Consider the following 15213-nt stretch of genomic DNA (forward strand, 5'->3'; position numbering starts at 1 on the left):
ATGACTTTTTGTTGGAAGACCCTGGTAACGATATCATGTCTGTGTTTTGGCTTTTATCCTATCATAAGACATGTTAGTATTTCTGCCCAGGACGAGTTACATGTAAAAATAATAAATAGATCTGGCCAGATGTAGTTCCTCACATGCGTCATTGCATCCTATGTTCTTTCATGCATGTATCTAGGCCCACCCATAAACAAAGATGGCAGAAATATCAATTGACCAAGATTACCAATATTTCATTCATTAGTAAGAACATCTTTAAGATGGATATAATCATCTCATCAGCATGTAATATCTTCTGGTTGAGTCAGAAAAATGTTAATCTTTCAGTTTCAATCTTTGCATACATATGAACAACATACTGATTAGGCATTCTTTTCAGGACTGACTAAAAGGAATTATCATATATGTTTTTCTAATGCAGCAGCATCTGTAAGGATAAAACAATCTCCTGTTTTACACCAGGGATATTCCAGCAGTGCTGGTTACCTTGTTCTTACAAGTCTCCCATGAAGTAAGTTTGAAGAAACATTGGATCTTCTTCTGGAAGTGACAATAGTGATTCTGCAGTACGATAAATTTGACCTTGCACTTTAGAAGTTGGCATGTACCATGCACTTCCTTTGAAACCCCAAAATATGTCACTCAGAAGCAGCTGTTATCCTTTTTGATATTTTTAAGAAAAAGCCTTAAATTTAGTGTGCATCCCTGCATTAATGTCTTGAGAGGTTCAAGTAGTTCTGTCAGCAGTTGAAACTTAATCTTTCCATTAAAACAACAAATTCCAACCCCCTTCATGACCATCTTCATGTCATTCTTTATCACTGTGTCAAGTTGTGCTGGTTTGTCAGGTTTTCTGAAACTGGATGGGGGTCCAACCCCACACCCCTTCATGACCTTCCTCGCGTCATCCTGTATGGCAGTGTTAAGTTTGGTGCTGCTTGATCAAGAAATGTGGAAATGTATAAGGAACATATGCAAAATGATAGATATATAACCATGTATTTTTTTCCCGGGCACACACTTTGCGTTATATAATAGACATAACTGAAAATCTCACACTTTAGTAACTGTATGCATTTGAAAATTAACAGAGAGTATTTTACTTGAAGTGATACTTTACATGCATACAAGAATATTATCTACAGAAGTAAAATGCATGTTAATCTTCATGCTGGTATGAATATGAACAACAGCTATTAGATGCATGGTAATCTTCATATAGTTTATAGCCTATACAATAATTCTTTTAACGTGTGTGTTAGATTTATTAAGAAGTTTATATAATTTTTTTACACATGTTTGAGCTACTTGTTCTAAATAGATTTGTTTTGTTTCTCCTTTTAACCTCATTAAATCATACTGTAATACAAACAACATTTATGTGGCTAATCCCAGGCTGATTTAGTGAGCTTATCACTCATGGGAATAACGAACTGACTAGTTATTTTTAAGAGTACATTGTACCCTACTATGAACTAATAACTAAATCAAATAATTTAAAAAGAGGTTACAAATCATGAGAACAATTGTTAGAAAACTAAAAATTTTAAAAATACCCTCTCAAGGATACTGCAAGATTTTATCATTTTCTAAGATAGTGTTATAAGAAGTTTATCAAGATCCTTTAAGAACTTAAGATCTTACTTCAAAAATAAAAAAATCTTAACAAAACTTTGCATATTTTTTCCAAAAATCCTGTAAGATCTTGAAAGATCTAATAAAAATATTAAACTAAGATCCTATTAATGATCTTAAGATATCTTAGATAAGATTGTCCCCTGGAAAACCATTAATTACTAAACATATTATTATAACAACCAATGATAACAACTACTAAATGAATAAGTTTCAGACATCCAAAGCAGGGTTTTGGATTGCAAGAAGTGAACAATATAAAGTATTATGTACGCATTAAAGAATATCTTGGTTAATGTTTGTGTCAGAGAATTTATCATCAAATCTGTTTGGATCTAAAGTGTACTTCAGAAAGACAGAATTAAAATACTATTATTTATAGTCCAAGAGCAATAAGTAACTGATTAATAAATCTTAAGCTCATCACAAACACTAAATTGATGTAACAGGAAAAAAAATAACTTTCTTTTGTTTACTCACTGCAAGGATATAATCAAAACCTCCAATTAAAGCAATCTTCAACATGTTTGTTTTGAGAAAAAAATTATAAAAGTTTGTTTAAAAGAATTTCACAAAAATCAGAGTCCAGAATATGTTTTACAAATGAATAATTCTGTTAATATAATATCATAAAAACTTACCTTCTAGGACGCCGAAGACAAAGGTATATGCATATTGCTAAAATTAAAAGGGCAACCACAATGGCAGCAATGAATGGCCACTTTGAAAATCCAAGTTTCAAATGTTCAAATTTGGGAGAACTGTTAGTTTCTAAAGTTGTAATATCATGATTTTCCACTGAGAAATAAAGAAAAAAAAGTTAATCCCTCCAAATGTCTCAGCATTGAACTTATTTTTTAATCAAAAGTTATAATTTTTCTACATCGAAAACATATTTCCAATAGATTGATTGAATGTTTGTAATGAAGTACAAAGCTACACAATGTGCTATCTGTGCTCTGTCCACCACCTACCACTGTGCCACTGGGGGATTCCAATAGATACTTACTCTCTCACATGATAGCTTTTTCTCATTCAGTGCTGCCATCTATGTTCACAAATTTTTAGCTCACCACTAGCCTTGATACTCTCACCTACCCCATGTGTTTAACATGGTACAGCTGCCTTGAAGCATTCAAATAAGCATGCAATAACCCTCCAACAATAGGAGTGTGACACACCTTCCTGGTGAATCTGGTTCCCTCTATACTATAGAACCCAATTTGCACTTCGTGATTAGGCAAAAAAGAAGCACTAGAAGTGGGGAGGAAGTGTGAGAAGAGATAAGTATCGACGGAAATATATTTTCAGTGTAGGAAAATTATAACTTCCAATATGATACCTTACCTCCTCTCACATAATAGCTAGAATCCCACATTGAGTTGGTGAAGGGAATGATTTAGAATTTACCTAGATGAGCACATTTCAGAAAACATACGTAGAATGCCCATGGGGTGTGACATCTCTGTGTATGGAAACACACCTGTGGGAGACTGCCCGACATCTAAACCAGGTATATCCTTTTCTCATTGTAAAAATATGTGTCACTAAGCTGGGCAGAAAAAACAGCACATTCAATACAGAAGTGAACATTTTAAATGGTGTAGAATGTCTAGGGTGCATCAGGCTCTAATCAGTATGTCAACTCCAGTCCAAAACCAGGCCGCATCAGGGATGTCTGGTCCAGTCTGCAGTAGGAGGAGGGTCCCAGCTGTTTTCACTTCAAGACAATGAATCAGATTGGAAAATGGGTTCTAATCTGCCATTCTAGTCAGGGTACATGTGTAAACCCACAACCAACAACAGCAACCTGAAAATTTCACATCTGAGTGTTAGTAAGAAGGGGGGAGTGCAACATGATGGTTCACTCAAATCCATAACCTGACAGTTTTGTTTACGTTGCTGGTCTAGCTCCTTTCCAAAACCAGACTTCTCAGGAACTGACATCCAGGAGATGGTAGGATGGAGGTTCCCCAGCCAAATAGTATATCTAATCATTCAGAATGCTGTTGGATGAGAGCTCCCTACCACCACATGTGTGAGGACTTATGCTAACTTGTCCAACTCCTTTCCAAAAACCAGACCTCTTGAGAACCATTATTCAGGAGATAGTCGGATGGGGGTTCCCCAGCCAAAGGGGTGAACTGCATTTAGGTGGACCATCTCCAGACGATGACCAGGCAGTGTCACATATTTTTCTTCCAGTCTGTGGTAGGAGGAGGGTTCACACCATCTGCACCAACAGAATATCACTGTCCTACTCTCAACTGAATGGGATTCACAGGAGGAAGCCTCCATGGTCCACCACCTCAATGACTAGCAGCTGAAAGTGGTAAGGACTCTCTTACTCCACTTGTAGAATGGGGGTAATAATGTGGTGGAGAGTGGAGGAATGCAACACTGGAGACAGTGCAATGGGTGACCACAAAATCCAATTTTTAAAAGCATACCTGTCCTGATTTATTCAACTGAGGATCAAAGGGATGGGCAGCAATCCCTTTTTTTTGCTTTACTCATGATAGTCTATGAGTCTGTACAGTCTGGGAAGGGAATACTTATGATGTAATACACTGGGAGGTGAACCTATGAGTGGTCTTGCTGAAAACCTTGTCTCATCAGTGTGCATTATAAAACTTTGTATTGTTTTCTTTTTTTCTTTTTGAAAGGTCACACAGTGTGGATTTGGAGGTTTGTCCAGATCCTTTCCAAAACCAGATCTCCTGGAGACCAATCTGATGGAGATGGTAGGATGTGGCTTCCCCAGCTGAAGGGACAGGCATCACTTGCAACAGAGTGGGACCCTATATGGAGCATAGAGCCACTGTAAGGGAAGGAAATAAATTAAAAGAAAACTTACCAACTTAAAGTAGAGCCAATATATGTAGTATGACAATGGAAAGCAATTAGTGTCCAGAGGAGGACATGGCAGAAAGATGTAAACAACAAGCAATGAAAGTGTGCAGTGTGGTCTACCTGCCAGCCCAGAAGATCCCCACCAACTGATGATGAAAGGGAGCAGCCAAGAATAGGTGTTAGGACAGATATGGTGGGAAGAGACCACAAACAACTGATGGGAAACAGAAGACAAAGAAGGAAAAGCCAACAAAATGTATTGTCAAATCCAACTGTTAGGGTTACAGGGGAAAGGTCATAGGTATAAGAAGGATTCCAATGGAAAAGGAGGCAGAAACAAGAACTGAGATAGGAAGACAAGTATGCAAAATAACATCAGAGAGCACAAACAAGCAAAGGAGATGATACAGATCATAAGGAGATGAGAAATGGAAAGGCAGTATATTAACGTGAAATTGAAATTCACCTCATGAGCTGCCCAGGTTGTGTGAATGAAATCACAATGGTAACAGATATGTGACATGTTGGGAACAAACACATTGGACCCAATAGGACCACCAACAAAAAAAGAGCAAAGCATATGGGATGAAAACAGGTGAACAAAGATTTGAATAGAGGATGGTTAATGGCATAAAGAATGTCATTGTAATCCCATTCTTGAAGGGACAGGGGGTAAGGATGAATGGGGGAAACGAAAAGGACAAAATAAGAGGAATATGATATGAGAAGAAAAAACTGGGTGGGAGTGGGGAAAAAGAAGGTAGAGGATAAGGCTGCCTCATAATTTACTATGGTCAACACAAACCAGTCATTGTCAAACAGTCTAGGAAAAATATGGAATATACCAAATGAGAGTTAAAAAATGCCAGAAGTGCGGAGAGTCTGAATCACTCCACACACTGCAGACAAAACACATACATGATGCCAGAGTGTGGGTGAGGTAGGATAAAATATTGACAATCAACATAGGAGGAGAAGAGACTGGACAGACGAAGAGGCAATGGAGGTGATGGTTGAAGTAGTGGAAGAACAAGGAACAATAGTTGTGCAGGCCAAATGGGGCAATGATAAAGACTCAAAATGTAGTGTCTTGGGTGCCAGACAAAACCCTGGGAAGGAGAAAGATAGAATTACGAGGGTTGGAGTACTGGTAATTGTTGGTCCAATTCAGATCCAAGGCATTCCTCCTTTACAGCCAATGGCTGATTGAAATGGGGATCAGAACAGTGCGAGTTTGGCTGTGAAAATAGTAAACTTGACCAGTAGAGTAGAACTCCACTGGGAGAATAACTACCAAAAGACCTGGGAATCAATTCATGGGGAGAATCTTGTTGGGATGAGATAACTAATCTATAACAAGACTGAGGGCACCCAGGATGTGACAAGCCAACAGGCAAATGTGTAGCAAGTGGTCCCAGAATAGAAGATCCAACATTTGAAAAAAAAAAAAGCAAATGAGAACAAGTGCAGCCTAATCCATAGATGAAAGAGACAATGGTCAAATTTTGAGAATGGATCAAAACCAACCTGCCCCATACCAAAGGTAGGAAATGATCTAACACCCAATGAACTGCAAGAAGCTACAAAAGAGTGATGTGGAACTCAGACTCAACCTAAGACCAGCAACCTTGTGAGAGATGTATCCGGTAAAAGGTACAATATGAGGCAGGGAGGTGGAAAAGGAACACCAGTCATACTCAACCCAAGGGAAAAAAAAAGGCTTTCATGGAACCCCAAGCCCTCAAAAGTGATAGAACCTCATTGTCAGTAAATGAAAGTGAGGATTCAGTATGGAAAACCATTAGCTCTATTGATCATAACTGAATTGAAGAAAGCCCTGTCCGACTGAGGTAGGTGTTGAAGAAATACCAAGAAGTATGAGTTATTGAGTGTGGATAAGCAAGGATATCACCAACTAGACAAACAAACCTACATGTAGAGCTTTCCAAAAGAAATGTGCGTGAGAAGTCTGTATCGACAGAGTCAAAGGCAGTCAGTTATCCATGCGATGACGAAACTGTAAACCATGTGAACATGGTAGATGGGCAGAGATCTTGACCACCTGACAGAACTGTAGAGAGTTGCATCTAGACTCAACAGTAAATTGCAAAATTAAAAGACCTGTTCCCCACCTCTGAGGACAAGAATTAAGGTAACACTGCAGAAGAAATACAGATGTGAAAGAAAGCATCCAAGACATCCTCTTTGGTCATCTAACCAAAGGGTGAGGATAAACTCCAAAGTGGACCAACGAAAGCTGATGAAATGAGCAAGGCTGAAGAATAATTACAGGATGACAAAAACATTGGAAGAATGATTTAAAACAACCAAAAACAGAACCCCAGATAAGGGTAACTGACTGGTAAGATAGCATTCCAATGGAGAAGAACTTGAACTGTTTCTGAGAGAAAAATGTGATCTCAAGGAGAAGGTAAGGAAAAGGTTTGCGAGGAGTGGAGGATGGGGAAGGGAGAGTCGTATCCATACATTAAGCAACCAAGTATCTACAGTAAATGTGTGCCATAGGTGTGGCTCTCTCCCAAAACATTGAATGGAGGCCCTGAAAAAAAAGGAGGAAGGAGGAGGATATGACACAAAAATGAGCATAATAGGGTTGTGAATGTTGAAAAATAAAGAGGAAAATTGATACAAAGGTGCCAACTTAGACTCCAGCAAGGTAGGAAGACCCTCAAACACTAAGAGGCACAATTTATGGTGTCAAATGAAGGGCAATAAAGAATTGGAGGTGGGAGATGCCCTAGAAAAAACAGTCACACCACCAAGAAGATTTCACCAACAGAAGAGCCAAGTATATAGGGACAAAGATAGAGGAAGAAAGTGAGGGAATGAATTTCCCTTGAAAACTCCACAGGGGGATGGTGGATAGACATGATGAGGAGAGATGTGGAGGAACAGATAAAAAAGGATGGAGAAAGAATAGACAGAAACAAGAAAACTGGGCCTATGAAAAGTACATGACATTTACAGGGTTTGATTTTCATGCTTGAATGAAAGACTCGAAGGTTTGAAAGTCCAATAAAAAATGCAGATCACATAATGTAACTGGGTTATGAAGTCATGAACATGGACCCTGAAATCTGTATAGGAAGACTAAAGTAACAAACAGACAAAAGGTATCATACCTGAGAAATTATGGCAAGTAATGGTCAACAAAAAACATGGGAAACTTCTTATGCTTAGCCCTTGGCTGAATGGCAAAGGAAGTAGGTGGTAAAAAGCCATCTAAAACATCAACAATTAAACCAGATATACCAGGTAGTAGTACATCTGGCCCTGGTACAGGAGACCTAGCAGGCTGCAGGAGAGAATCCAATTCCCAAGAAAAGAAGGCCAAAACCATCACCCCGAGACACTGGAGCCCAAGGCCACTGAAATAACAGTATTTGTACAGTAGTAAGTGTTACAAACAAAGTTGTAGTTGTAACACAAGTTTGTAAATTCAAACCAGAAAAACTTGAATGATTAAAACAAATTCAATCCACAGACTATCACGTAATAAAGCTGAATGAAAAAACAACCAAGTAATTTGTTAAATAAATTAGACTAAACATAAAAAAATGAAGTAAAAACAAACAAAATTAAACATGTCTGCACTCAGTGTGACAAATCAAGAAGTGAAGATTAGGTTCTACAGAAAAGAGGGAAACAGCTATATCAGGAGGATGTGTCACACTCCTATTGGTGGAGAGTTGTCACATGCTACTAGGAAGCTGTACCACAATAAACATGTAGGATAGGTGGGACTATTAAGGCTAGTGGCAAGTGAAAAGTTTGAACATATAGAAGGCAGCACTGAACAAGTAAAGCTATTATGTGAGAAGAGGTTAGGCATCATTTTGTAACATATAATTTCACAATATGGATGATTATATGCATAAGGTTCACTAGTATTCTCAAAATTCTCATAAATTAGACTTTACACACTTTTCTTCTTCTCAATTCCTACAGTTGTCATTGAAAACCATTATTAAATTTGATAGAAATATTTTCTACTTTAAAGCATAATTACAAAAATACTAACGTGCACATACATCTACAATCACAGACTAAAAAATTTAAATACTAAGGCTTAGAAACAATTTAATCATCAATATCTTTGAGAAATCAATAAAGCAGAACATTACTGGAAATATAACCTAACTATCCTTAAGTACATGAAATTGGAAGTGTATTAACCATAGATCTGATAAACATTGAACTACATGTACACTGTACTTTGATCAAAAGTTATTGAAACATTTGATTCTGTGGAGAAATCCTTCATAGCTTTCCTAGCAAAACTAATTTACACAAAGCAAAAATATTTTTTTTATAATGATAATTATGAAATGTGAAGTTGTATAATTAACCTTATCCCTTAGGTAATTATACAAAATTACACACATGTACATATTATACAATGAAGTAAGTACCTTCAATACTATTAATTACATTAATTGTTTATAGGCAATTAAAATCAGCACTATGAAACAATAATAAACTTAATATAAAATAACCATTAAAGAGTTTTTTGTTAAGTTAACGTTGTGGTTCTTAGTTGTTATCTTAAAGTCTAGCAGATAGTATAAAATGGTTTATTGATTTGAAACAAGGTCAAAATACAGAAGAGGCTTCTTAAAATTCTGGAAAAGCTTTCAGTAGTCCAATTTATTGACAAATGGACCAGGGTATGCAAAATCAATCCCGGTGCAGCATTATTTTAATAATAACCTATCATTCTAGATGCTATCTTATGAAGAAATAGGATTCAAATGGTAGTTTTTAATATCTTTTACGACTAAAATACAGGAGTTAACCAAAAAATGAATAAGAAAAATTTAATGCTAAATTTGATTAAAAGTCCACGTGCCTATGTTATAATAAGTCTAAGAAAAAACAGAATATCAAAAACACAAAAACTGCATATTTTAACTGGCACCAGCCAGTCATCATAAAGATAGTGATGTGCTACTATATCTTCTGTTTTGCTATTACTTATAAAAAACATTTTTACATGTGATATGTAATGAGCATACACAGGCCTTCCATTAATTGTAATTAACCTAGCTAATAGCATATTCTGCATTTGTAAAAGTTATCAAGTTATTCAAGCAAAGGTTAACAAATTATATTCTTGAAAATGATGTGATTCATTACATTTTGAAACACAGATAGCATAAACTAATTCTTATTTTAATATTACTTGTTAGTTATAGTAGGTTCTATATATTCTCGTGGTCCAAGATTCATTATTAGAGAGCAATGATACTTGCTCAGAAAGAAAAAGGATTTTACTTTCTATATGACAACCACATTAGCTTACAAGAAAACAGTGTTAGCTATGCCGATAGCCAGGCAACACTCCATCAAGTTAGGTAAAATTTTGGTGTGGTATTACGAAACAAATGCATACAGTGTGGTATAATAATAAAACTTAATGCATACAATAATTATAAGTAAATTGGATGCTGAGATGTATCATTCATGCAGACCACCCTTGAGAGGTTTAAAACTGAAAAGTATAGAGTGTTAAGTCAGGTCTATGTGTAGTTCTTGCATCATGAGAGCAATATGAAACTTACCATTATGATCTTGCAAGAGATATTAACAAACTGACTCTGTAATTTGTTAGCCACAATTTACTCACATTTCAGCACAAGGAAGAGCCAGTTTTAGTTCTTCTTTGAACCTTTTTTGTAACATTTAACCCAATACAAACAGGCATAGTACAGTAACAAGTGTCTGCTCTATAAAAGTAATTTTACTTTCACTAGAATGTTGATATCAAACCAAAAAAATAAATTGTTTGATCCAAAGATAATGTCAGAATTTAAAAATATAATTTTTCTTTTTTTGCCAATTGTCAAAATAAAATTTTTTTACTTATATTTATTAACAATATAAATATATTCAATGTTGTTGTTGGGCTTAGGATTCTTCTAAAGTAGGTGTATGTGACTTGTTGGTGATAAATTCAACAATAAATGAACAGCATGCACTTCACTTGTTTTCAAAATAATATATATATATAGATATAGATAGGTATTCGGAACAAATTAAATGTATGTACAACAAATTATTCATACTATAGAGATTATAGGCATATCATAAATACTATATGTATATATACTTCTCTTCTTCTTGTCAAAAGTCCACTAAGGCCTATTCAATTACCTTAGAAATGCAGTTGACAAGCTGAACTGCCTTCTCTATTACTATCACACTAGTGTTCTGTGTGTGATTCACTTAAAATTGTGGCACTAGTTACTGTAATTGTTTGGTCTTCTTTCTTCAAAATATCCTCTGTTCCTTTTATCAAAATGCACTCAGGCTGATTCAAATACTTCAGAACCACACGTTGATGGAATAAATTATTAATCTTATCTCCTTTTCTACTGTTAGTCTTGCTTTAACATATTAAACGTTAGGCCTATGTCAATATTAGGCCTATCACTTCTACAACAGTTAACTTAATGCCAAACTATTCCTTGCTGTAACTTTGCTCTCTTCTGCTAGTGTCTGTTTGCTGTTTTCACTCATCTCACACTATTTATGTGTCTATCACTTAATCATCTGCCTACCTTCTATATTCTCGACATCAATGTATTGCACGCAACATTCGATAGTCTCAACATCAATGACATATAAACACTTCCTACAATCGTCTGCTTTTAACTCTTATTGTAACAATTGTTTGTTATGGATTTCGCACAAAACTACACGAGGGCTATCTGCACTAGCCATCCCTAATTTAGCAGTGTAAGACTAGAGGGAAGGCAGCTAGTCATCACCACCCACCACCAACTCTTGGGCTACTCTTTTACCAATGAATAGTGGGACTGACCATCACATTATAATGCCCCCATGGCTGAGAGGGCGAGCATGTTTGGTGGGACAGGGATTCGAACCTGCGACCAGCAGATTGTGAGTCGAGCGTCCTAACCACCTGGCCATGCCGGGCCCTTATTGTAAACAAAAACCAAATAATAATAAAATATTCACTCACAAAAATAAATTAATCAATAATACCTAAACTAAACAGTCTTTTATATCATGACAGATAAAAATATTTTTGTTTAATAAGTGAAAAGAAAAACTAAAAATAAGAGACAATGTTAAGCCCAAATGTAAATCAGTTTAATTAATATATTTTCCTTTGTTTTAGAAACTTACTCTCATTCTTTTTGCCAATTTTTGGAAACATTTCTCTTGTAATTACATAATTGTAATGTCCTTTTTTTTAATCTAATAGTTTGGCTGTTTTTTTCTTCCAAACAAACAAAAATTTGAAGTTTTTGTTTTACCTTTCAAATTGTAGTTTTTGTTATCAGTATATGTATAACCTCTGGAATATCATTGACGAACATTTATAAACTTTTTTCTTTCTTGAATCAGAGATGATGAAATAAAGTTTGGCTAGTGACAAGTGTTCTTATTGTGAGTAGCATATAATTTGTTTATGAATCAATACAAAAAAAATGCTTTTTTCTTAAGTTCTAGAACATTTTAGCAAAACATAAAATTGTTGCTGTTGCATTTGATCAGTTAAATTAATGCTAAATGTAGATTAGTGCTGAAGTTTCAACCAAAATACAAGGTCAAAAACCAGTGATATCTTCTAACAGAAAAGTATACCTTGCTTGCTAATGAATATAGCATAAAATCTATAGAATTTTGCAAGAAAATTCCAGACTACAGGCCAAGCATATAAACAGCCATGTTCCACTTCAAGCTGATAAACTTCAAAGAATGTATAAATCTTCAGAAGAGTCAATATATTCTAAAAAAATCGTACAGTAGAGAAAGACAAGAAGAAGATCACTACAAATGAAAAGTAAAAGGTAGATGAAGAACTGTAATATCAATCAAGAAAAAATATAATTATATTGTGCTCTCAAAAAAATTGCTTTAAATCATTTGTTTATTTTTTCAAATTAATATAACTGTGATTATGGCAAGTATTACCCACTGAATATTAGATCTTGCCAGTCAGATTGGATGATGAATTACTGTAAAACTGTAAAGAGGCAGTTTTGAAAACCCAAAGTTAACAAAGCATTATAAATTTAAGCCAAAAGGGACTCTGATTTTAAATCCATATATTTAAAAAAAAATCTACTTATCATCAGAAATGATAGGAATATTACACTACATTCATAGAAAGTTCCACTTATTCTATCATTTAGAATGGAAAAAAGGAGGTAAAAGTAAAAAAACACCACCATCAAACTTCTTTTCCTATCTAAATCTGAATAAAGCTTTGCTGGTGACAATATTTGCTTTTAACCTAGAATGAATGAAGAGCTGACAGTTCTCGGGAAATGATGGTATGGGACTTTTTACATTTAATGCTGCAAATGTGTTTAAAAGTTAGTTGTAGTTCATATATATATTTGTATTATTTTTCTTTTAAAAAATATTCTGAATTATGTTGTGAAGGATTTCATATGAATATACATAATAATTCAGCCATGCAACCTAACAATCAAGAAAATAATACATTTACATCATGACAAACAAACTTTCCATTTAACAATTGTAGACCATGAGATAGTCTGAGATTCAAATTAAACATCTGCCAATAATGTATATATTGAAAAATAAATAACATCATAACCTCTTCTACAAAAGAAATGACCACGAAAATACTCCTTCATATAACCTGGGTTACAGCTACAAATCCCATTAGAACAGCTGGCATCTAAAGGTGAACATTCTTCATCTGTGGAGCATTCTTCGTTGAATGCTCTTTCTTATAAATGAAATGTATTTATTAAATTTTGTGATAAGCCAGTTTTATTACACTCTTAACAAACCAAATTTGTTATATTAAGCAAAGATTATTAGTCAACTAGAAAAACATTCTGGAAATAAACTGAAGTTTAACCATACTTTATCCGCCACCACAGAAAAGCACTGAGAAATATAAAAGTAGTAAAAACAAATCACTATTTAGAGTTCAAACACTTACAAAACTGATCATTAATACTTATAGTTTAACTCTTATATTCTTAAACCCCCTATGATAAAGCATATAATTTCAAAAACTTATACTTAAGCAAAAATTACAAAATATGTTTAAAACATTTTATACCTTGCTAATATAATGAAAGAATTAAAGCATGCATTGAAAGTGGCAAGACCTTTGTCAAATAAATTTTAAAACAATTTCAAAGATGCAAATCATAAGTTATGCGACAGCTACAGAAAATATAAAGGCATGATGAAGTAGAATGTATCAGAATTACATTATGTCATTTTTCAGCATTCCATAGGTAATGTGATGCCACTTGAAACTGATCATTTTTGAAAAGGTATGTAAAGAGCTCTTTCCAACACAAAATATTCACCCACTCAAATCATGAAGATGTGTTCAGACTGGAGATTTAGAAGTTCCAAGACAAAATTGTCATTTATACTTAATGATATTGGAAAACAAAGAAATATGAATCAACTTAGGTAATCAGGACCATTCATAAAGAGACCTGCAACAAGATATACCCCAACCACAGTAAGCAAAGTATTGTCTTGTAATAGGTGAGAATCAAGAAACACAAAGATCAGTGGCAAAAGCCATCCTTGTGACCCAGACAACAATATATAACATAAGCAAGAATAATCTCCATCTAGAAATGAGGCCAACAAAGTATATGTTCACTACAATAAAGCTTTCAGTCATACCTCCCAGTTTACAGTTGCATACCTTAAGCAGATGAAGAATGAAACAAGCAATCATGTTATTCTATATATTAGACAGTTAAGTTGGTGAATACAGTACCTATGAATTTCTGTTCGATCAGGCTGTTGAAATGGGTCTGGGAAACCATAATGATTGTACATTGGATAGATTATGAAACATTCAGATAAGGCTGGTGTGCTTTGGACATGACAGCCTTACAACTGAGCATTTTGTAATGAAAACTGCACTGTAGGAATATTGCCAGGTTGCACAGTTGTTAGGTATAATATGATCGGGACATGGTAACATAGGCTGTAAAAATGTGGTGATACTCCAAAATCCTTTTAGCATAATACACTCAGCCTTCTGTATCCATATTCCATTTTTTAATGCTAACATACAAGATAGCTATAGTTACATGTTGCATAACAAAATATATTTGTGAATAAAATAAATCAAAGTAAAATATTACAAGGCACAGGAAAATAACAAGAAGTAAAAACCTCACTCCTTTAGTGAGTAAACTGTATGCAGGAGTAACTGGGTAATCTTTTGTTGAAATCTCAACTCCTTTAATGCCAAAAATATCTAACATGAAAGCTCAAAATTATTTTGTTGAAGTAATTTGATAAAGTTTTTTTAATACAAACAGTGATTGTTAACCAGTGTACATGAACACAGAGAAAAAATCAAAATGTAAATAATTGTGTGAAATAAATGAAGACAACCTAATTCTAATTAGGTATTTTAATATACACCTGGAAAAAAGTTAAGCACCCCCGTGTTTTTTCAAGTGATTCAGATTCGACGTTCTTGTGACTGATTATAAATTATCATTCAATCTAAACGTGTTTATCAAATGAAATTATGCATTATTGGGCACAAGATCCGACGTTCTTGTGACTGATTATCAATTACCATTCAATCTAAACGTGTTTATCAAATGAAATTATGCATTATTGGGCACAAGATCCGACGTTCTTGTGACTGATTATCAATTACCATTCAATCTAAACGTGTTTATCAAATGAAATTATGCA

At 34.6% G+C, this 15213-nt stretch overlaps 1 protein-coding gene across 1 annotated transcript in view; it reads right to left on the reverse strand.

Moving 5' to 3' along the window:
• Positions 1 to 2282: 2282 nt before the first annotated feature.
• The window catches only part of LOC106471617, a gene marked incomplete at its 3' end in the record, with an annotated part of 38605 nt that continues 25674 nt past the window's right edge, over positions 2283 to 15213 (reverse strand). The window contains exon 5 of the mRNA XM_013932229.2: positions 2283 to 2439. Coding sequence (XP_013787683.1) covers positions 2283 to 2439 — 157 coding nt within the window. The remainder of the gene's footprint in view (positions 2440 to 15213) is intronic.

This window comes from Limulus polyphemus, unplaced genomic scaffold (assembly GCF_000517525.1).
Source record: "Limulus polyphemus unplaced genomic scaffold, Limulus_polyphemus-2.1.2 Scaffold4736, whole genome shotgun sequence".
Classification (NCBI taxonomy): domain Eukaryota; kingdom Metazoa; phylum Arthropoda; class Merostomata; order Xiphosura; family Limulidae; genus Limulus; species Limulus polyphemus.